The sequence below is a fragment of the Diorhabda carinulata genome, chromosome X, assembly GCF_026250575.1.
Source record: "Diorhabda carinulata isolate Delta chromosome X, icDioCari1.1, whole genome shotgun sequence".
In the NCBI taxonomy this organism is placed as follows: Eukaryota; Metazoa; Arthropoda; class Insecta; order Coleoptera; family Chrysomelidae; genus Diorhabda; species Diorhabda carinulata.
The window spans coordinates 7,027,093-7,051,110 of record NC_079472.1 but is presented as its reverse complement, the minus strand read 5'-3'; the positions used below and the strand labels follow the sequence as shown (position 1 = coordinate 7,051,110).

At 30.3% G+C, this 24,018-nt stretch overlaps 4 protein-coding genes across 5 annotated transcripts; 3 read left to right on the top strand and 1 right to left on the bottom strand.

Moving 5' to 3' along the window:
• Positions 1-418: 418 nt before the first annotated feature.
• LOC130901013 (nucleoporin Nup43) lies at positions 419-4,874 on the top strand. Its single transcript, XM_057812057.1, has 4 exons — positions 419-1,049; positions 1,121-1,373; positions 1,612-1,827; positions 4,468-4,874. Exons 1-4 carry the CDS (start codon positions 828-830, stop codon positions 4,827-4,829), a joined length of 1,053 nt encoding a protein of 350 aa, XP_057668040.1. The 5' UTR covers positions 419-827; the 3' UTR covers positions 4,830-4,874.
• Positions 4,875-7,135: 2,261 nt separating this feature from the next.
• Positions 7,136-12,426, top strand: LOC130901141 (endonuclease G, mitochondrial). Of its 2 annotated transcripts, none has more exons than XM_057812254.1 (4): positions 7,136-7,944; positions 8,001-8,237; positions 8,311-8,491; positions 8,615-11,135. In XM_057812254.1, the coding sequence occupies exons 1-4, from the start codon at positions 7,529-7,531 to the stop codon at positions 8,741-8,743; spliced, it is 963 nt and encodes a 320-aa protein (XP_057668237.1). In that variant the 5' UTR covers positions 7,136-7,528; the 3' UTR covers positions 8,744-11,135. The 2 variants fall into 2 exon arrangements, with proteins under 2 accessions (XP_057668237.1, XP_057668238.1); XM_057812255.1 differs by having other exon boundaries at positions 7,304-7,944; positions 10,219-12,426.
• LOC130902150 (tRNA-splicing endonuclease subunit Sen15-like) lies at positions 11,154-11,728 on the bottom strand. Its single transcript, XM_057814018.1, has one exon. It carries the CDS (start codon positions 11,616-11,618, stop codon positions 11,154-11,156), a length of 465 nt encoding a protein of 154 aa, XP_057670001.1. The 5' UTR covers positions 11,619-11,728.
• LOC130901140 (solute carrier family 35 member C2) lies at positions 12,084-23,948 on the top strand. The gene is made up of 6 exons (XM_057812252.1): positions 12,084-12,534; positions 19,189-19,397; positions 20,309-20,381; positions 21,483-21,735; positions 22,322-22,497; positions 23,563-23,948. Exons 1-6 carry the CDS (start codon positions 12,334-12,336, stop codon positions 23,851-23,853), a joined length of 1,203 nt encoding a protein of 400 aa, XP_057668235.1. The 5' UTR covers positions 12,084-12,333; the 3' UTR covers positions 23,854-23,948.
• The last annotated feature ends 70 nt before the right edge of the window (positions 23,949-24,018 follow it).

Here is a 24,018-nt window from a genome sequence, read left to right as displayed (position 1 = left end):
ACTAAAAAAGAAGAAAATTGTCTTCATTTAGAAGTTCGTTCCAACCATTGTACTATAGTCATAGGGGAACACAAGTTGGCTATTCACATGTCCACATGACGCATGCACAAAGGTGAATGGGTTGCAAGTTCATCTATTCAACAAATGACTCCAGTGTTCATGCTCTCGTCTACTACACTATTTACGAAGTTAATAAGAATAATAGTATAGAGACACACTCCGTTTCGTGATACCTTGCCTCGCTCAAGTTCCGATAATTCTCAATTTTTAAGCTAAGTGAAACGATTCGTTTTAATGCTACGAAGTGTCTCTCTACACAGACGTGCAATCTTGCGAGAGGCTCATTGAGTTTAAATTCCATTACTTGGAATCCTTTGACTCAGGTTATTAATAGACAATTATGAAAGTTGACCGAGGTGAGGCAAAATTGCACGTACACCTACACTAACTTATTCGTCTTCGCGAGTAGTGTAGTGGATGCTTAATAGGTTAATTACGAAATTGCAAGAGTGTGTCGACATGCACTTCGAACTTCAGTTAATTTCGTCGAAGCATCAAAGCGAATCGTGTAGTGGAGCAATTATGTATAGATATAACGTGCTGCTTTGTCAATGCGCGACGTATTACATATATATGCGCCACTGATGAACACAAAAAACTTGAACTGCTCGTGAATTCACAGAATATACTTATCTACACTCTACTCTTAGATTCGAAACGTCAGAATTAAATCGTGCTGAATTTTGCGCTAAACAATAAGTAGTTCAACCGACCCATGTAATTTATTTTTTTATTTATTAAAGTGTCGGCAAGTTCACTTTTTTATAATGTCTCACAGTTTACATGGTACTTTTGTATCAGAAAAAATTAATAAAATCCGTTGGAGATCAGATGAATTTAATAACTGCCATTATTTTGTTACTGGAAGTGTTGATAACATTCAAAACAATATCAAGTTGTGGGATTTTTGTGAAAATATCGAAGACGATGATATTTACCCGTTTTTAGTGTTTAACGAACCTTTCTGTGGAGATGTTACGGAAATTCAGGTATACTATTAGAATGTTCAAATCTTTTTGGAATCACTTAGTTTCATATACATTGATAAGTTTTGTTGTAGTTTTTGAATCCAGATTATTTTGTAACATCATCTTCAAGTGGCTCGGTGCATTTGAAAAAAATCGTACCTTCTTTATCACAAAGTATATCATTAAAAAGTGAAATCTGCTGGAAGGGTATACATGTTTTTAAAAACGGAGATGAGAGTTCATGTACATCTTTGGCCACATATGAAAATGATATTGTCACAGTAGGGGAAGATGGTCGAATTAATTTGTTGAACGCCAAATCTTCAAAAGTTTTCAGAACAATTGGTGAGCATAGAGAAAATTGTTACTTAGATATAAGTTCAGAAATGTTACAATTCTTAAAAAATTAGTAATTGAGAATTAAAACTATTCCAAATAATAACATATGTTTATTTAATTTTTCTTAAATTCAAGGAATAACGAAAAATGTCATCTATTATTCTATTTCTGTTCATATGAAAATTTTCTTAGTTATTAATTTTAGCATAAAAGTTAGGTAAAAATTGTGTTTTTACTATTCCAGAAGATGCGGATAGTTGTTCCCTACACTGTGTTACATTTTTGAAACACAATGAAATTTTAACAAGTAATTTGAGAGGACAGTTGAAAATTTGGGATTTGAGAAATGCAGACAACAATCCTAACAATACTTTCATGATAAATGGTGAACAAGCAACACCCACATGTCTTACTTTCCATCCAACACAGAGGCATATAGTATTAACTGGAGATGATTTAGGTAAATATATTAAGAATACTCCATAACTGATCAAGTGATTTTTTTGCCATTTGAAATGAAAAAATTATACCTCCTTGAAAAACTGACCTTTAGTTCCTACAGACATCTCATTTATATATAATTGGTAAACTGCATTTAACCCATGTCAACGTAGTGACATGTCCTCTTATTTAAAATTTCTCATCTAATAATTCAGAATCAACTGCTATTTGAATACTAGTCACATGCACTAGTAGACAGTGTAAAATTTTATAAATTACAAAGTGTGTCTATATAGTAAATAGATGATTTCTCTTATTACCTTCATATGTTTAAAAATACAAAAACTTTCTGGAAAAATGTTTACTTTTCTGGCTAAATGCTAAGAAGACTATTGAATTACATCTCCTAAAAATGTGATATTGATCATCGTTTTTGTTGAGTAAAAATCTCTAATGGTTTGCTATTCCAAAAACAAAATTTCAGGGTGTTTTTATTTATGAGTCTTGTCAACACAATTGACTTCTTGTTTGGTCCCTAATCTGAACTGAAAACTCACAATGTTTGTATGTCTGAAATGACAACAGGTCATAATCACACCATTTTCACTTCGAATTGGGAATCAAAAGGTCACGTTATCTACAATTTCCACACCAAAATGTTAAATTTTATAAATTGAGAGGTGTGTATATATTCAATAGATGAATTTTATTATTTCCTCCATATGATTCAAAATACAAAAAATTTCTGACCATTTTTTAGTTGTTTGGCTTTTATTTGCTGTTTTATCAATGCACTTTGTACCGAGCAATCAAAAATTCAAACATTCAACTAAAACTAATGTCTAAACAACAAATAAACTAACGATTACTTAATATATGTTCAATATGAGCTCCTCCCACTTCCTCGTACATTCTAAGTATACAAAGGCTGTTTTTTGCATTTATGTCTAATAAAATTGCCGTTTAACTCAACTCAATATATAAAAACTCGCCTTGTTTCTATAGGTTTTTTTGTACAATTTATTTTTGAGATAACTTCAAAAAGATCCATAGAATTGATGTATCCTAAACGAAATGGCCCTACCATCCATCTATTAAGAAACCTTGTGTTCACTTGTCGTAAGTCTAAACTAAAATGAGGAGGGGTGCCTTCATGCATGAACATGAATTGAGTTAATAGTGACATATTATCAACAGGTTCCAAAACCTGTTTTGCAAAAAATACTAATATTTATGGGAACATAAAGTACCGTCAATGAATTATGACCCTTTCTACTTGGCCATTTTGCCTACAGTATATTCTGTGGCAATTATTTTTGTTTCTAAAACCTCTATGTGTTGCTTTTTTGTATCATGCTCTTCGAAATACAAATCTTGTTCTAGCAGAAACTTCTGTCTGCTTTTTCGTCTCATTGCCATACATTGCTTTCCAGAGTGTAGTCTGAAAATTCAAAAACATTGTTTCCTGAATAGCATCTCTTCTGGACATTCCTCGACTACTAAGTCTGTTCAAATCAAAAGAGATCAATTTTTAAGTGTCTGTTGATAGATGTTGTTGTCTCTTTTTAACTATTAGACCTCTCTGTGCTAGGCGCTGGAAGGACATTTACTGAATCTGCAAATCGACTTGTTTTGCTGCGATTCCAACGACCCTCAAAAACAAACTCTATAATCTTCTTGAAGAAGTGTCACATAGAGCCCTCTAGCAGTTATCATTGTCTTATTGAACAAAAATTTTGGCCTCTTCATATAGATACTAACATCACACCACCTTTTTACTGTCAGTTAAAATTTATGGCAGAAATCACTACAGTTTTCCTGAAATAATCTCTATATCATATCTTCATAAACACCGAATTTTCCAAATATAATAAAAAGGAGACAAACCTGTACTGAAAAAGTAGTTTAATCGAGTATGTGAATTATACAAACCATCAGAAATTTTATTTACTGATAAAAAAATAATTACTTAGTAGTCTCGTCAGTGATTTGATCAACTTATATACACAAGTTTTGGGTACTAGAAGAGTAGTATATATGCTATACATCAGGCTTCAGTTCACATCATGAGAAATCCAAAACTGAACTCCTCAGTAACATGAAATCTATTCGACAGATATATACAAGTAACCCTTTAGCACAATAAATCCAACAATTTTTCCATTAACTATCTATGCTAGGAGTGAACATGACTCTCATCTATGACTCCTCACATATAGGAATGGATGGCAACAAGTTAATTGATTCAAATATATTTACACACTGATATTAGCAACCTCATCAAATTAATGAAAAGATCTAAATAGGATGGATTAGTGAACCAAATAGCTTCAAAACCTTACACCGCAATTTATAGATTGTCTAATATTAACATCCAACAAGTTACAACCAGCTAAAATATCAAGACTCATAACTCGAATTACTTGTGGTTAATATCCTAAGAAGATTCTCCAAAAAGTAACGACTGTAATGTAAAATTGACCATTAAACATAATTTTATGTACTACCCAGAATTCCAAATAGGAAGAATAAAAAATAGTCAACAAATATCTACAAATGCTACAAAAAACAATACAATATCCAAAAGACATCAAACTATAATAATATTCAGTAAATGTTAGATACAAATAATGCAATAAAATATTTCGCTTTTTTTTAGGATCATTAACAACTTGGGATCTGAGACATCACACTTATCCTTTAAATGTCTTGAATGCTCATGAAGGTGCTATAACTGAAATCAAATTCAATCCAGAATTTTCAGACCAACTTTTTACATGTTCAACTGCCGGTGAAATTTGGCATTGGACTACAAAAGCTGCTGCTATTCCTTCACTTTTACCAGACAATGGGGAACCTAATGTATGGTTAACACCAGATAATGTGAGAAATAAGTTAGAAGTGTACACTTTGATGCCAACTTTGGGTAAACCAATAAACTCATTAGATTTACATAGGAATAGAGTTATTTGTGGTTGTGACAATGAAGCTATTTATTTGATTAATGGTGTGAATTTATAAGTTATTTTAATAATAAATAAAAATAATATTCTGTCAATAAAAAAATTATTTAACAACTATATACTAAATATTACTAAACGAGATAAGTAAGTCAATCTGGAAACCCATGAGGAAATCAATGAACCAAAAAGAATACCACCCTTTCGAAAGTATAATATTAAGAGGTACTTGTGTAAAAAGGATCCAAGAAGGAAACCACTCATAATAACAAACAAGACAAATGTGTATAAAAACATTATCCCTCTTCTAGCAATCCCTGTATCATCTTGTATTGAATATACAATATAAATAGTCACTTTTCCAAGGAGTTTTCTAAGTAAAATTTATAAAACTAATTTAGTAGTTTCCTATTAAATTATGTATTTGTTGCTAGTTTTTTTTTTTATTTTAGATTTCATGAATTGTACTAATGTCAATAATTTGAATGATATGGAAAAAGTCCTTATATATATGGTAGTGAAAGGTGTTATATTTTGATGTTTAGTTTCTTTTTTGTTCCTTAATGGAGAATAGTAATTATTAATCCTTTTCTTGAATATGTTTACTAGACTTGGCAAAAAACTATTTTTTTAACAATACTGTGAAAATATCATTCATGATGATTAAAAAAAATTATTATGTAAGTTTGAGTCCTTAATATAAATATTAAGGGGTGTATTGTTATGACTGTTTAATAGTAATCGCATTTTTCAATCATGCGACAATTATGAATCTGAAAAATTTTAGCAATGTATTCTTATAGAAAACCAACTTTCCTAGAAAAAAGCTTTTTTAGTAAATTAATGTAAAACAAACTGTTTCCATGGAATTGTGCCTTCAAACATTGATTTATTAATTCAATTTTGAGTTTCGATTTGTGATTTTTGTAACTACCAGAAATATCAATATTTTTAAGGTCAAAATATTTATTTTCAAAGGAAATTAGATACTCTACAAAAACGGTTTCCCAACATTTTTAATCAAATTCACTCCTTTCAAATTTATTCGAGGTTGAAATTAAATTCAAAAGTAATTGTAACATGTTTTTCAGTTACACATGATTTTTTCACTTGTTTGAAAAAATTATAACTTAAGTATTCAGAATAACTTTATTTTGTTGGACCACTAAAAAAAGTTTTTCTCAATATTTATGACAGAATCTATATATATTATATATATATATATATATATATATATATATATATATATATATATATATATATATATGTATATATATATATATATATATATGTATATCACTATCTATGAACACATTAATAGTGGTTGTATGTATGTATGTGATTAGGGTGTTATGTGTACTGCAAACCAAAAAATCAATTGTTTCTCTTTTTCTTTCTGTTGCATTGAGAATATTTGGAGTTTATCCTACTCCTTTTACAAAGTACATATTGTGGAATGGCTCTATCTACCAGATACCCTTGTCTTCTATTTTATAAGCTCTGGAATTCTGTAGTCTCTCACACTTTGGTAGAATCTGCAATCTCTGTTAAATTCAGTGTATTCAAGTGTAATTAAGGGGACAGTGCCCTGATAGAATCTCTGTTAGTATATGTAAATTATTCTCGTCTACCTTCTACCTCCTTTTCCAACATTTTTTATATTCTGTAGCTGATACCAGAAAAGGGCTCAGGTCCTATAAAGGGTTTATTTTTAAGTGTTTATTTTTTATTCCATTTCCCTCCACTCCAGTGTATTATGGAGTCCATTGGAGTGAGTGCTGATTAAATGTAGGATAAAAGAAAATGTGTTACAAGTGTCTACATAACCTACACTTAGAAGATAATGCTCTATGTATTGGAAGTATAAAACACAAAAAGCTGTTTTAATGTACCTACTTTATTGAGCTGTAAGCTGAATTGCAAAGTCTCATATAGATAATACACAGGTTTTAGATAAGACTCTATATAGTAACAAACTCCCCTAGTAGGGGTAACACTTATACTCGATAAACAATCCTTACATAACATAAGACATACGCAAATCGAGCTTTAGAATCTATTAAATACCAGTATACTCAAGATGCTGGCTATCAGAATTTGGAAGTTCCTAAAATGATTTTATTAGATATGCATTTCTTGAAAGTCACTATTAACAGTAACAGATTAGTAAATCAAAGTGGAAAAAACAGTTTTTTCCAAATTTACTATTTGTTCTCTGGTTGTGAGACTTCAAACTTGTCAAAATAACTGTCATATTTGTCTTCTTCTGTTATATGTGTAATTGTAGGAGATGTATACGTAAAATCATAGAATTGCTGTAGGTCTATGTGTAAGATCATAGATGTATTGTAGATCAATGCGTATATCAGTCCCGTTCCTGCTTGTTTTGAAAAAATATAACAACAAAACATTAAATAATTATATATAATTTTAAAACCGTATTATGCGTTATTTATATATAACACATAAAAGTGTTTACATATATGTGTGCCAATATTTAAAATAATCTCTCATAATTGCAAGATCTTACAGATAGGCGTTTGTTTTTATGTATTCATCGTTTGTTTTTATGTATTCATAATAAAGCCGATCATCCTCTGGTTTTCGAAGATCTAATTAAAATTTCATCATCACATATTATCTCATAAAATCTGTGTTCAAACAGTTAACGGTATTACTTGGTGTACTTATTTAATTAGAACAGAAGAATACAATCCTTAAGAAGGTTATTTAGAGGTTATAAACCCATAAATAAATAAAATGAATAAAAATCTTTTGAAATATATTTCGATTGCCTGTTTCACTTCAACTGGATATTTAGTAGGTATATATACGGAAAGAGGTAAATGGACTTTGAATCACAATTCCTCAAATTTGAAGAACATGCCAGGATTGCCCATTTTTGGCACAGTTTCTGCTGCATCTCCTCTTTTACCATCATCTACTCCGGAATTTCCGACTAGTGCAACCAGAGTTTCCCAAATAATGAAGTATGGCTTTCCTAGTTTTGATCAAATTAGATCTTTTGATGATTATGTCCTAAGCTATGACCGTAGGAATAGAGTTGCTCATTGGGTTTTTGAACATCTAACTAAAGATAATGTTAAACGAAACGACGAAGTGGATAGATCTAAATGTGAATTCAAATCAGATGAAAGTATACATGCCTTTTTCAGGTTTGTGATATTAAAGTTTTTGTTTCAATTGTACAAACAAATGAATTCTTATTTAGGTCTGATAATTCAGATTACAAGAAATCGGGATACGACAGAGGACATATGGCAGCTGCAGGAAATCATAAATATAATCAAAAACATATCGAACAAACTTTTTTCCTTTCAAATATGGCACCTCAAATAGGTAAAGGATTTAATAGAGATTCTTGGAATAGATTAGAAAAATATGTGAGAAAATTGACTAAAATATACCCAAATGTATATTGCTGCACAGGACCTTTATACTTACCCAGGTATACTAAAATCACAGGTATTATATGAGTAAATTGTTAACAAATAAGGTAAACACCATTTATCATTTTTTAGGAAGGAAAAGGATGGAAAAAATTATGTAAAATATGAAGTGATAGGTTCAAATCATGTAGCAGTTCCTACACACTTCTTTAAAATAGTTGTAATGGAAACACCAGATGAAAAATTAGAGATGGAAGCATATGTAATGCCAAATCAAGTTATTGATGATAATGTTCCACTAACTAGTTTCCAGGTATAACATATATATCAATTAATTCCTATAATCTGATAACCTCTCCAATAACTGTATGAGATATTCCATATAGCATCATATTAAGCTTCAAATCTCGTAACTCTATAGCACCAAATTTCACAGTTACAGAAAGTTACAATCTGCCCTTGGGAAGGAAAGTTTGGAAGAGTTCATAGAGGAAGCCAAGAGACAATAGCAAAAGCTTGCCAAACATGTACCAACTCGGTGGTTATCATTAGACCTAGCCTTTGAGAAGATTTTCAAATTTTGTATTGCTTTTATTTCCTATTTTCTCTTTTTGGGAGACAATTGCCAAAATGCATTGAAGCAACTGCTGGGATTATAAGATTTAAATCAAGATCAACCAGAAACATATGATCACTCAAAACTGCTTGATTTTTTAAAGTGCAGTTTCTGGCTTCCAAATTATTTATGAAAACATTTGCTTCTATTTAAATAAGCATTTTAACTTCAGCGATGATAACAATTTTAAAAAAATAGATTCAGAGGATAATTACCAATTGCATCAAACCCATTCACTAATATGCTTTGTATGGTGATAGTATTTTTTTGGCCGCGTTTCTTGGGTGGGATGGAGTACATTTTTCCAATGCTGCTTTTAATACAGTTCCAGATATCTGTGAAAATGCATGGTATTCTATAAATACAAAGATTGTTAGTAATTGGTTTTGTTTGAATATGGATCACATAATTAAAAAAAAAATGTGGAAACATTGCCCAGTCATCAATGACACCCCAAAACAAAAATAAAACTTTGAATAATTTGATAAAAAAATGGTTTCTTCTACATAAACTTGTTTCCGAACCATTAATTAAGAAAATAGTTATTGTGTATAAAATTAATAAATAAAAACTTGATACTCACATTTTTGTTACGAATTTATTTTTTAAAAATCTTAAACTTATTCTATACAGTGTTGTCACCTGACCCACATTAAAAATAGATGCTCCACCAAGAAATAAACACAGGAGAGTCAATTATCTGGAAAATATATTGTTTAATCAACACCCCTTATGTTCAAATTACCCCAATTTACTGTAATCTGACTGATATTTGCTTGGTTGTAGAGTAACTAGTTTTCTTTTTAAATATTGCAGATTGAATGTTATAAAAATCACATCTAATTGGTAGAGTTGTAAGTGTTATATTTTTCACGAATCAATCAGCTGAGTTCCATCTGCGCATGTTTGTTGTTTCTTACTTATTCAATTTATTTATTCACTTAAGCTAGATACACTAAACTATTCATTAAATTGATGACTAAGACTCAACTATTCACTAACTTATATAATTTAATTGAATTCACTGTTTAATTTTTACTATATCGATCCGTTCACTGACATGCAAATATTTACTGACTTCCTCGGTGATAAACAAAACGGATTTCTCGATATTTCGGTTCTAGAATCTAAACAAATAAAAAGCCTTCCTAGATATTGATTCTATAAAAACGTCCATAACACACTTTAAATTGGTTATAAAAACAATTCATAGATTGTCTGCGCGTCCACCACATATTAGATTCCATTAACATAATCGTACAGGACCGGCGTCACTGTCCATGTCGTGGACGAGTTCGTAACGGTATTACACGTTGTATCACGTCAAAAGGTTTTTAAATCAATCAAACGGGTGTACTTTGCTCTCAAGTTTTCTCAAACTAAGATTATTTAGATCTCAATATTTGTACAATTTTTTGTTCTAGGTACCACCAGAAAGTGTAGAAAGAGCAGCAGGATTATTATTCTTCGATAAGATAACCAAAGATAGACTAAGTAAAATAAATGGAAAATCAAAATAGTATGACACAATGCCATATTATAAATAAATGATAATATATAGTAGTGTTATGGATAATTGTAGAGAAGATCTACTGGAATAGTCTACTTCAGTCCATCCATGTTTTTACTTTCTGATATTTGTATAAAGGCAATTCACAATGAGATAAATGAAATCTATTTCATGGAAATAAACATATTGCTACCAGGAAGCTAATGACATTGATCCTGGGCAACAAAAACAAAAATAAATAAAAAACGGAACCCCCTCATGGCAAAGGCAAAAATTTACTACTTTAGACTTTATTTGGTAAAATGTTTTTAAAAGTAGACCAAAGACTGCAAATGAATTCCAAGTAAACTGACTGAAAACAAAATTCTATGAATAAAATATATTTATAATTTTGGAGAGTTTAAATTTACATAAACTAGATGTGAGCGTCTATTTTTAAGATAGTATCAACTGTGATCCTTAAATTTTTACTGTATTAATATATCCAACTTATCCCTTCTTACTACAGGTGATTTCTAATTGCTGTCCGACTTTAAAAGCATTGTAACTTCAAGCAAAGTTTTTATTTTACATTTAATCTCATTTATTAAGTTCGTTACAGTCCTAAGTATTTCCAATGATTCAGTTGAGAAATACACATTTATATACACTTCACTACTGTGGCTACTCACTATTGAACTGGGTTGTAACTATCAGACAAGTTCAAAACGCCTGGTACGTTTGAGCCTGTCAAGGGACTCTAAGCTTTCTAGGTGGTTCACATTTTTGCACAAAGTCAGTTTTTAAATACAATATTATCACTTAACTTAATGACATTCATGTAAAAAATTAACTGGTTCTTGCCTATTCCTAGTTTCTACTTATAGTAACCAGACGTGATTGTAAAGCTGCCTCCTCTATTATACTCTTATACTTTCTTAATTCACTATCTAATTTTTCCCTTTTATTTTCCTTCAATTGCTTGGAAGATGTATCGTTATGTTCTAATAGTCCATCTGTTATTTGATAATAAACACAAGTAGAATCTGCATGAACTATAGCTATATATACTATTTGATCTGTGTTAGCATTTATGAACTTTTGTAATTTCAGGTAATTAAGCTTTTCAAAAACTCTTACGGGGACAAAAGCTGCAAAACTATCATTTTTATTTTTTTTCCCTGTAATTACGATTTTCTTTAGATCATTGTTATACTTGTATTCAACATCATAGTACTTTTTCACTTCACTTATCTCAAGGTATACGTAAACTGATATCATAGCTTCTTGTGATGAAACGAAATTTTTGAATTCTGTTGCTATTGTTTCTACCATTTTATTTTTTTTCTTTCAATTAATTTGATAAATTAGTAAACATAGGTTATATTATTATAATCACAAATAGTTTGTCTATGGTAATCATTTCCTAAACTCTATGGAGGTGCGTTTTACTACACAATTTATAACGTATACACATTGATGGTAGCAATAGTGCAGTTTTTGCAAAAACGTGTTTTTTGTAAAAAATGAGCTAAAAATGTTTTGTAATATATCGAAAGTCATAGACCAAGTACAGCAAAAATTAATCAATATTATTATATGCTGTATGTATGTATCTAGCTTCAGAACGCACAACAAAAATCATTAATTTCACTTAACTTTTATAATTTTTTATTATCAATTTATCAGTAGCTGTTGTATACTTGGTTTTTCAATTCTTTAACAAAAATTGAAAACTTTTTAGATGTGTTGACGGTTGCCGCTCTAATAAAGTCATTCAGCTTAAATTTTTTGACAATCATTGTGCAAAGTCTATGTCTAAATATGAATGTGTATTCTGTGGTTCTGTAACAGATATCTGAGTGAATGTCAATTTTCTATGAAACTAAGAACAATAATAACATGTAAATCAATGTTTTCAAAAATAGTTAATAAGTGAACTATTTGTTAATTAATCCAATTTAACGTTTATAGTAATCAACAAAATTATGGTTCGTGTCAATAATTCTAAGGGTTGATAAGCTATAAATGAAAATTCAGTGTATTCAATATGTTGTTCAAATCCGATAAAAAACCAAAATATAGAATTGTAGATAACACCGACGAGACGGAAATAGTTGATGTGGAACCAATGAAAAGAAAATTTTGTTCGCCAACATGCTTGTGGTCGTATCTTTTCACTGGAGCACTTATTGGAATTTATTACATTCCTTCCATTGGTCTGACTTTTTATCAAAATTGGTTGTATAAGGTAATTAACGTTCATTTAGTTATCTCTAGTTAAGATTTTGGATTTTAAAAAATAGCAATTTTGAAATATTAATTGGTTAGATTGTTGATACAAAATTATTTTTTTTTCTCTATAATGTAATAGTCCATAAGGTCAGTACAGGGATGCTGTGTAGAAATAAAATAGTAAAATTATTTACACATGCTAAGTGAAATAAGTTGGGTATAACCACATATTTGCTTTATTCTTTAATGCCATATGCTATGTCACTTCATTTGTATAACTTGCTTCTATTGTCATACTCATTATTACAATATATTATTTTTATATGAATTAAAAGATTTCTTTTAAATAGAAAATAAACTGGTAGATACTTGGCAGATAATAGTTGTGTGGGGTGAAAATGTATGAATACCCAAGGGACAACACATATTTCTTATACAAAATATGTTGAATAATCCAACATTTTTGAAATATTTATATCAATTATACAAAATACGTATGTTCTGAACATGGTGTATTATTTTAAGTCAAGTTTCTGATCCTAAGTATTTAAAGGGATATGTTTAAGATTATTGTACATAAACACATAAAGAATAAATGAAATGTGTAGTTAATGACTTCTTTAACCTTTGAATGCTGATATGGGCTGTTCGAAGGTCCTCAGTACAATATTTTCCTTAATATTTTTGAAACAAAATACAACTGACAACTGCGCCTCTATATATGTGCTTAAAATTACAAAACTTATCATGTGTTAGTGTGTTTTGAACAAGAGTGTTGCAATATTATGCAGTTAGAGGTAAGTGGGGTTCACTAAGACCCCAAACCGACATTAAGTGATGCTAAATTTGCTACTAGAAATAAGGTGTTTTTTGCAGAATTACATTAGAATAGATCGTTTTCAAAGACATAGACCACTGACAAAACAGGAGTATAAGGAGCTATTTGAAAACCAGAATACAGATAGTTCAGAAATTTACCATGAATCAGATGGAGAATATGAGAACAATATCAATGAACTTGTTTCAGAAATAGTGGACAATATAGAAATAGAAAGTGAGGAAGATTCAAATCAAGAACCCACACCTATAGCTGTCATACCCATATCTTACACTGTTGTACCTACACATAAAACCGTCATTTCAGATTATTTTTTTACGACTCAAATGAAAGAGTTAATTTGTCTTCACACCAATGAATAAGCCCTTAGATATTACAATAACTGGAATGGAAAAAATCCAAACAAACAAAAACAGTGGTTACCAGTCGAGAAGGTTGAACTAAATAATTTTATAGGCATTATGATCAAAGCTGGGACACTGAGATGTAGAAAAGGATCAACCTGAGAAATGTGACCCACAAACAGGACCATATGTTGATCATTTTTTACAGCTGCCATATCTAGAGATAGATTTGAGCTAATAATTGGCTTTTTACAATTTGATGGCAAATCTATGCGAGAAGAGAGAAGGAAGAATGAAAAATTAGTGGCAAGAGAGAAATTTGGGATATGTTTGTTGATAAATGCAAGAAGTCTTTTCAACCATATGAAACCGTTACAATAATTGAAGTGCAGTTAATTTGTTTTAGGGGTAAGTGTCCATTTAGACAGCTTATAAAATCAAAACAGGGATGTTATGGAATTAAAAGTTGGGCAACAGCAGACATGAAAACATTGTATCTTTGTAATCTTCACGTGTATTCCTGGAAATTGTTGACTGGAAAATCGGAAAAGAATCAGGGGTATTGTATCAGATTTGGTTAATCGTACCACTACAGCTGGCACAGATTACAGTATACAAGCATGCCTCTTGCAAATTACTTGTTAATTATCATTTTTGGGAACACTTCGCAAAAATAAGCCTGATACACTGTCTCCAGAATCATTAATGTTCACGTTTACCATAAAACTAACGATTGTTTCATACATTCCAGAAACAGAATAGTTCATCTACTTTCTACACAACATGACGATAACAAAATTTGTCCTGAAACTAAAAAGCAACAAATAATTTTAAATTATAACAAAACCAAGAGTGCAGTTGATAATGCTGACTAATAAGAGATTATTCAAAACTGATCCTGAATTTCAGAAGAAAATTAGATCACATCGTCGTACAATTCTTCTACTACTGGAGGACAGCCTTACCAAAAGCAACATGGAAAAACGAGGCAAATTCATGTTTCATAAATACATGTAACACCAGCTCTAAAAGATTGTGTCATTTTATCCAAGGCTTGAGAACAAGTTAATCTTCCTCAAGATGTAAGTGCAGCAGGTGTTAGAAAATGTGCAAGGTGTTACCAGTTTCCATTTGACTGTGACAAAAAAGTCAACACTAGATGTGACATTTGTGCAATTCATCAAAAAAAGAGCAGACAATTTTATGGGGAGTTTAGTGATGTAGTTTAGAACAGGCAATCATTTGTTAGACTCACGAATATTATGTTACCCACTTTAGTTTTCTTTTTTTAATGTAAGGTATTTATTTTTTAGCTGTTTCTTTAAAGTTCCAATTATATGATAGTATATTTTATATTCAAACTAGCCTTTTATTTCATATATTTCTTATGGGTTCTTAAGGGACACCGCATCTGCATCTACGTTAATTTTATAAGCACCAGATTCAAAGGTTACAATGGTAAAATGCATTATGTCAGAAAAATGAAAAACATCAAATTTAATGCTAGATATTTTCCTTCAATATAACTATTGTGCAAGTTCATACTCAGGCACTCTAAGTTTCTCAATTTTTTTAGTATTATATAAATGAACATAATTAATGTGCCAAGAATTTTCCTCAATGGACAACTAATTATAACTGGAATCATTAATTGTAATTCTTCAAATATAAGTGTGTAGTAAAACATGGGATTATTTGTCAATCCAATAGTAGCTAGTAGAAGAGTACACAAGCATAAAAACATCGAAAAATACAAACAAATAAATAGAGAAATAAGAAAGAAATAGCAAAAGAAAAGTGGATGAAAAAAAAAGTGCAAGGAGATTTAATTACTTCAAAATAAAAAGGACAGCCACGGAGTTCATAAGAAAATAAAAGATAAAAGAGGTAACGCATTCCAGCAAAAATCAACCCATAACAGTTGTACTAAACGAAAACAATGAAATGGTATCAGAAGAGCAACAATTAGTAAAAGTATGGAAAACATTCGTTAGCGAATATTCGACAGGAATAATGAATGTGAAGATGCTTCAAAAATGCTAAAATCAGAGATAATCAAAGCACTTAAATTGAGTGAAAACGGAAAAGCAACGGGTCTAGATGAAATCCACTTAGAAATGATGATACTAATAAAAGAAGAAAATCCGTTGTCACTTTGTAAGTCTTATCAAACATAGAATAGCATAATTATGTATCACAAAATGAGGTATTCATTTGAATAGACAAACACAAAACAAAAAAAAACAGTGACTAATAACAATAACGAGCAACAATTTTAAAACAATAACTAAAATTTTGTAGTTAAAACGCATAAATAACTGAAAAAATACAGTAATTGCAATAAAATAAAAATAATTGATAAGATTTTCGAAATGGAACCATATAGCCTCTACACATTTTTGTTGCCGAATTGTTGATTGCTGTATTGAATTATCAATACCTTGTATCATTTCTAACAAAATTACAAAACAGTATAATTTCATCAATTGATTATTGTCGGTTATTAATACTCTGTGTAAAATAGCTTTAACCGTCCCCAAATATGGTAATCAACGGGATTGAACTCTGGGGATATAGAAGGCCATGAAATGGGACTTTAAAATGCCCCGTTGTGCTGAAAATACATCCCTCGGATAACAACGTTCGCGTTGGCAAGTAAATTCTGCAAAATATTTTGTAGAAAGTCCAAATAGACAAGTCCTATTGTCCTAATACTAATCCATACGTTAACTGAAAACGGGGAATGATATTCTTGAATAGCATGGGGATATTTTTCTGCCCGTATATGTGAATTGCGGTTATTATTTATCCCATTTCTTGTAAATTGAGCTTTACCTGTAAATAGTATCCTGTACAGCGTTTGCCCATGAGTGTTAATCCATCAACAAATTTCCAACCTATGGATTTCATATCCAAAATGTTATATTCGCTGAATCATTTGGATATGGTATGGATACAGTTGATTTTTTTTGTGAGAGTACTTACTTTTGATAGAGAAACATTAAGTTCATGACTTACTTGTGTATTGCTTATTGTTGGATTCATAGTAACTGCGACAATAATATCATCTTCCTGCGCTCCATCTACTCGTTCAACTCTTCCACTAGGAAAAGTACTATTTTCTCCACAAATAACTGTCATATTCTCTAGTAGCAGTTCTACCATTATCATTACAGAACCCATAAATCAAAATGATGTCGGCATGTTTTGTGGTCACAACTGATGTGGAATTTTGAACGAAAGTAACAAAATCTAACATAATTAAAGCTAACGTAGATACACATAGAAGAAATATGTTTTCTTGTACACATAAATAACAGTTGGTAATGACAATAACGAGAATGGGTATAAATTATCAAGAAACGTCAAACTGTCAACGCCAATCGGTCAATGCCAATCGGTCAATGCCAATCTTGATTTTAATACTTTTTATTATTGTTGTCCGTTATTTTTATTTGTCTATTAAATTTTAATTATTTACCATCAACACATATTAACACACATATGGGATTCGACTTTCCAATTAATTTAATTTATTATTTATCGATAATAATGCCCCTATGCGATTTTTGTCTAAATATTTCAAATTGAAAAACAATTGAATCTTCCATTGAAGATAATAAAGAATGACAGTAAAATAGTTGAGTTTATACATACTGCAATGAAATACGACGGTAGCATACTAAAACAGAAGAATTCTTAACATAATTGGATCACTGTTCCAGCAAAATTAATAGAATGAATCATCATTAATTTTTAAAATAACAATGATATAAAATCTATAAATTGATGTTGAATATTACGTTGTCAATTTAGTAATCTTAAAATTATAAAAAAGAATAAATTACAAAAGTGTATTCTCAGGGTATTACAAAAAACAAACATCGTGAAATAATATATTAAAAAAAACTTACAATCGTTTGGAAAATATATAAAAGGCGGGAAAAAAGGTTGGCGTTAGTTACCATAAAAATTCGAAAATATAAGTAGTAGCTGGAAAACTCAAAAAGAGAGTTACGGAATATGATTAAAGACAACTCGAAAGTGTATTTAGGGGTTGAAGGATTCTAAAAGGTTAATAAAATAAAAATTATAATAAAGAAAATTCCTGGAGTGTGCACCAGACTCAAAGTTGAAGTTCCAGCACGAGTCATCAAAGTCAAACAGATTACGGAGTAAATAAAAAAGTGTAGTCAGACATAGAGACAGTGCCGGATTAAGCTAGGGGCTTGGGGGGGCTATAGCCCCGAGCCCCAGGTCCAAGAGGGCCCCATCATTTGGAAATCATTCTGCATTTTTTGATGTGTTGATACCACAAATCTAACGTATTGATATTATTTTGTGAATTTTTCCGGGTTTCCGAATTCCCTAAGGGGGCCCCGTCATTATTTTAGCCCCGGGCCTTATAAATCTTAAACCGGCCCTGCATAGAGAGGATATATTTTTTTTAATTTAATATTACAAATTGGTATTTAGTGTAAACCAATTTCTATAACAACTTAAATAATATTCACATATATGTCGAAATTTAATCCTACTTTTCAACATCTTAAATTAATGACAGATTACTAATAACAACAATTTATAATAATTTCTTTGATATTTGATCTGCATCATTATTTCGAATCAATATTTACAATAATTAATTAAAATTTCATTATAGAGTTTTACGCATTATTATAAAAATCTTCGGAGAGAAAGAGTGTTCTTCATCAAATGTTTCAAGTATCCCTAACTTGTTGATAGATAGTAGGTAAATATTTAGAATACAGGAAAAATAACAATTTTCATGAATTTTGTTTTCATTTCATTTTATATCGTTTACGATAATTCGTCACGATTGGCGCCCAACGTTTTTTCCTTCTTCTAAATTAATATACGTCTATAGACGTCGTCTAACATTACAATACATATTAGATTATGTTGTAGGTACTCATTTCAGTTGAAATACTCGAAGTTTATAAAATCTGTTTAAATGAATAACTTATTAGGTGATATGGTTGTTCAATGGTTGATAATATTTGATCGTTCACTAATAATTGAATAAAAGTGCGACAACATTGTCGCGTATGTAGTTTTCATTGATTATTTTTGTAATTAGAAAATCACTCATTGCAATTAAAAAAATATTTTACAGGGTACAATATTCAATACCAATCCCTACATTGATCTTTCCAAAGCCGATCCTGGAATTCCTAAGTTGAGCTGAAAGAAATTTAAATAATCAATTGAGCTGTCTAATCATTGATGCTAATTATTATTTACTCTCAATTCCTGTAAATTAATAAAGAAGAAGAGTTAACCCTTTGTAGTATCCTTATGATATCCTCTACATACGGTGAAAGTATGTAAAGTTTCCCATGGCTCACCCCGAATATTATTATTTTATTTTGATGTATTTTCTACTATACGTTCATACTATATGGAATGATCTACGCTCCATCCCTGTGTTTAGTAATATGATGTAAACTTATTATATTTGTTACAGAGTTTTAAGTTACCATTGATTACCGTTACCATACATATGGTAGTGAAGTTTATTTTGGCTGCAATAATCCGTTTCTTATTTTTAAAGAAGAAAAACGAAAATACTTGTTCATGGAAAGAATATCTCTTGGCTATGATCCCTACGGGAGTATTTAGTGGAATAGATATTGGTTTTTCTAATTGGGCATTGGAACTAATTACTATTTCTCTGTAAGTATAAATACAAAATTTCATAGTTATCAAAAATCATTTTTTTCACAAATACGTTTATTGATAACTTAGAGGTAAAGTCATTTTTTTCTAACCTCAAGGTTATTGGATGAATTCTCAATGGAAAAATTTCTTTTACCTTTTCAGGTGTCAGTTAAGGATTTTAGTTTCAGTTTTTGTTGTACCCTGTTTCCTTTCCTCACTTCATCAAGAGGTTTTCTTTATTATCCCCAATCTCCCTTATTTGGTCCATCCAATTTTTTTAATCTACTTCTTGGCATTACTTTTTTATCTTTTCTTTTGCTATTTGTCTTATCTTTTTATCACCCATACATTTGTCCTACTTTGTTATGATGCTATTCTTCATGACTGTTCCCTCTCAATTGTGTTTATTTTGGTTTCATTCTTCATCATTGTCATTGTCCAATTCGTTCGCATATGTTTTTATTGTTATTGTTGTTGCAATGTGAATCTTCATTTTCTCTTCTATTCTCAACTTGGTCTTGTTTAGGTGTAGTACAGTCTCGTTGATTTATTCTTATTTGTTATTTCAGCTAACTATCTAATAGCTATCTAACTATTCTTTGTCAAAATAATTCGTTGACCTTTAAGTTTCATTTGTTTACATACAGCTTTTTATTATTTTATTGGTATCTACTTCAATTTTAGTGTTTTTTATTTTTCAGACCATTTATTCAATATCTTCTGCATCTTATTTCTGATATTATTCAATTATTCTTTATATTTGTCCTAGGATTATAAAAACTATATAACATAATTTTTATATTTGTAATTTTTGGGAAGAGTTTTTGGACACTTAAATAGAAATGGCATTTGGATAGATTGATTGCTTCATATTTTATTAATTGTTCTATTACAGGCTTTTTTCATTCTATATTATTAATTTGCAGATATACCATGACCAAATCTACAACGATTGTTTTTATTTTAATATTTTCCATCCTTTTGAAGTTGGAGAAAAAGGTTAGTGTAAAAATCTAATTTATACGTTTAAGCACAATTCAAAACAGTGTTTTTCAAAAGGGCCTTGACAGTCGTGTCCTTTCAAAAATAGTCACTAATAATCTTTTCTACAATGGTATCAACACTCGATTGTTTTGATAAATTTTATCATATCACATTTGGTGAGCGAATGCAAACTTGAACTAATGTATCTCCTACAATTTTTATGATACATAAATTTAGAAAAGTTCATAATTTTTATCAAGAAAAATCCTACAATTTCAATTCCGAGGTTCCCCAAAAATAGCTTCAACGAGCAATAATTCAGTTATTATTGAATTTACAGAGGTCCTTAAAAAACTAATTTCTTTGTTTTTTATTAGCTACATTTTTGTTCTTAATGGTTTTGCTGATAAAATTAAAACTTTTTAAGTTATTAATTAATCAAAGTATCGACCTAAGAAATTATTTTGATGAAATAAATTTCACCTTATGTCACTTGCTTCAGCCCGAATGTAATTAAAAATTCTTTCAACTTTTTCCATTATGATAGATTGGCTTGATAGCGAATTGCGTTCAATTTCTTCGTCGATATATAAATAGACAGTTATTTTTCCATTTTCTCTATAATGCTATTTCTAGGACGGGTAATTCGTTGCAGAGCTTGACGTAGTTGCAGTTGTCGATGAAAGTATTGAAGTTGCCAAATTCAATGTAACACTAATTTGAGATTGACACCAGAATCTAATCTTCTAATCAATTGCATTTTAGTTTCCAGTGAAATACTTCTTCTGGTTGCTTTCTTGTTTATTATCACCCATGATAAAAACTAAAGTTCATGATATTTGTCACTGTCTTTACTGTTATAGTAATAATAAATTCATACTTACAATAATGTCAACAAATACGTCCGTAAAGCACCTCAACAAACAAGAAACAGAACTACGCTGTTTCGGATATGGCATATACATATATCGAAAATTAGCGTTGCGTACAATTTCGGGGAAGCCCAGGGTTGAAATGAAAGAGCGCTAAACCGAAATAGCGTTAAACGGGATCATACTGTTGTACTACATACAAAATATAGATGCACGATCTTAAATCTTTGGATAATTTTTTTAGTCTTGGGGTCTTTGTGGTATCGTACTGATGATAACAACAGGATTAATATTATTCACATACAAATCGACTCAGTTCAATGTAATTGGTTTCACACTGTTGTTATTGGCTTCGATTTCAAGTGGTATACGATGGACTTGTGTACAACTCCTTTTGCAAAAGGTGAAAATGGGAATGGATAACCCAGTAGATATGATATATCATATGCAACCCTGGATGTTAGCATCCGTATTACCATTTGCAATTATTATTGAAGGTAAGCGACTGTTTAATTTTATAATAATAATCATCAGTTGAATTATAGTAAAGTTAATATAATAGTTGAAAAAAAAAACTAACCAATGTTGAAATGTATCAGTCGATTGATAATTATTGTACATGTCTAAAATGGATTGGGCAATTTTATGGAATCACGGTATCACGGTCCCCTCGTTTTTTGGCACCAGAAAATCGAAAAATCAAGTGATTGTATAGGCGAATTTCTTGGCATTCTAAAAAACATTTATCGGGAGTTTTAGAGGAGGTATTTTTATATCCTGACACAAAACAAGATTTATTCACCATTTTTCAGATTAATCAAAGCTTAATAATACTGCTTATTTTAGAATAATCGAGAGAATACTTTGTATCATATGTTCAGTGTTTATTTTATACCTTACTAAAATGTTTAAACTACCTATAAAATTTTTGAATTTCCAATAATTTTTTTCTCTTTTGATTGATCAAAGAATTAAAAAAATTATAATAAAAATTGTTTATAAACTATCCAAAACTATTTTTTTCTAAAACCATGCAAGTACGCTATTAATTTGTTGATAAAATTATTTTTTTGATTATTTCAGGACCAACCGCAATAAAAAACTGTAATTCTTGGGGCTGTGACGACGTACAAGTATTCTTTACTCAATCTATGAAAGTATTATTAGGTGCATTTCTAGCTTTTTTCATGGAATTCAGTGAAGTTACAGTGGTTACATATACATCTAGTTTAACTCTAGCTATAGCGGGTATATTTAAGGTAAATGCGAAAATAATTTTGTGGTAAATTAATTACATCTTCTTACAGAAACTATTTCATCTCAAAAAATGGAATACACATCACTCAATAAGTCGTGCGACTAACTATGAATAACACATTTTTTGCCAAAAATCGATTTTGTTCATCAACAGCATTACAATTATTTCATCTAAAACTTCTCGTGCTTGTAAAAGGATTTATCTTTTGCGTCAAAATACGCTCCAGTTTCAGAATTTTTTTGAGATCAGCGTATAGCCAATAGTCACTGGGGGACCAGATCTGGACTATACGGCTTCTGGATTTATTCTGTAATGCACAATATGCCAAAATCTTCATGGAGAGTATCATTTGATACATACAAAGATGTATATACATTTGACTTAAGCACCATATAATAAATTGATTGGGTTAGTGGTGGTATTATCATGTTGTTTCACCCATTGGTAATTTAATTTTATTCATCTTTTGTTACTGGTTCTTTTTGATGTTTCTACCCACTAATATACAGTGCTGAAAAAATATTTCAAGGAATAACCAACTCAATCACAATATACCAGTGTAAGTATTGTACGAACCAGGAAAAACACAAAATATTATTTCGGAAATGAAGAGACTGAACATCTTAATACTAGGTATCGTTGAAGAAATTGAAGTCCGAGCAAACTTCAAGATGATGTCATTTATTGTTCAGGAAGCAATGACAGTGGACGGAGAGCTCAACCTAATCCAAGTATATGCTCCAATATTCGATGAAAGCGATGAAGAAGTGGAACCCTTATACAGGGACATCAAGAATACCAAAAATAATGACGTTACTATAATTCTGGGCGACATTAATGTAAAAATCGGACAAGGTCCATGTAACTAATGGATTTGGCGATATAACTGGAAGAACCTTATGAACGAAGAGATCCTTGGAGAGGTGAACAAGAGAATTGGTTAAGTAGAAACTGGCCCTTGAGATAAAATATGGAGCCTGAAAAGGGAAAACAATTTAGTTTCAATAGCGTTAAACATGTTTTTCTGTTCACTCTCGACACGAATGTAATATTTTTTTCGTTTCAGGAAATAGTCCAGTTGGTAATGGCCGTCCATTATAACAACGATCAATTATCATTATTAAATATAGTTGGTCTATCTTTATGTTTGTGTGGCATTTCATTTCACGTGTTCCACAAAATAAAAAATCAACCAGTACGTTCTCAACATCGTTTCTATGAGAAGAATTTGGAAGGTCACGGAATCAACGATTATTTAATCAAGCAAGATTTATATGAAAATCATACTGATAGTGATGATGAAAGAAGTGATACTGAAATACTTTTTGATATACTTAATAGACGCGGAAGCAGATAGTAAAATGTGAAATTATTTTTAATTTTTGCAAATTTATTCTTATTGTTAAATATAGTGATCTCGTCCAGGAATATACAGTGTGAAAATAATTAAAATGTATAGTATTTTGTTGTTGAACTCGTATTCTATTTCTATTCCCAAATGACAACAAAGGTGATCATATTA

Bases quoted from the DNA above. Each gene is read 5' to 3' on its own strand.
- LOC130901013 (XM_057812057.1), top strand. From the start codon at position 828: ATGTCTCACAGTTTACATGGTACTTTTGTATCAGAAAAAATTAATAAA. The intron at 1,050-1,120 runs GTATACTATTAG...GTTTTGTTGTAG, and splicing joins GAGATGTTACGGAAATTCAG to TTTTTGAATCCAGATTATTT. The intron at 1,374-1,611 runs GTGAGCATAGAG...TTACTATTCCAG, and splicing joins AAAAGTTTTCAGAACAATTG to AAGATGCGGATAGTTGTTCC.
- LOC130901141 (XM_057812254.1), top strand. From the start codon at position 7,529: ATGAATAAAAATCTTTTGAAATATATTTCGATTGCCTGTTTCACTTCA. The intron at 7,945-8,000 runs GTTTGTGATATT...ATTCTTATTTAG, and splicing joins AGTATACATGCCTTTTTCAG to GTCTGATAATTCAGATTACA. The intron at 8,238-8,310 runs GTATACTAAAAT...ATCATTTTTTAG, and splicing joins GGACCTTTATACTTACCCAG to GAAGGAAAAGGATGGAAAAA.
- LOC130902150 (XM_057814018.1), bottom strand. From the start codon at position 11,618: ATGGTAGAAACAATAGCAACAGAATTCAAAAATTTCGTTTCATCACAA.
- LOC130901140 (XM_057812252.1), top strand. From the start codon at position 12,334: ATGTTGTTCAAATCCGATAAAAAACCAAAATATAGAATTGTAGATAAC. The intron at 12,535-19,188 runs GTAATTAACGTT...TATTTGTTACAG, and splicing joins ATCAAAATTGGTTGTATAAG to AGTTTTAAGTTACCATTGAT. The intron at 21,736-22,321 runs GTAAGCGACTGT...TGATTATTTCAG, and splicing joins ATTTGCAATTATTATTGAAG to GACCAACCGCAATAAAAAAC.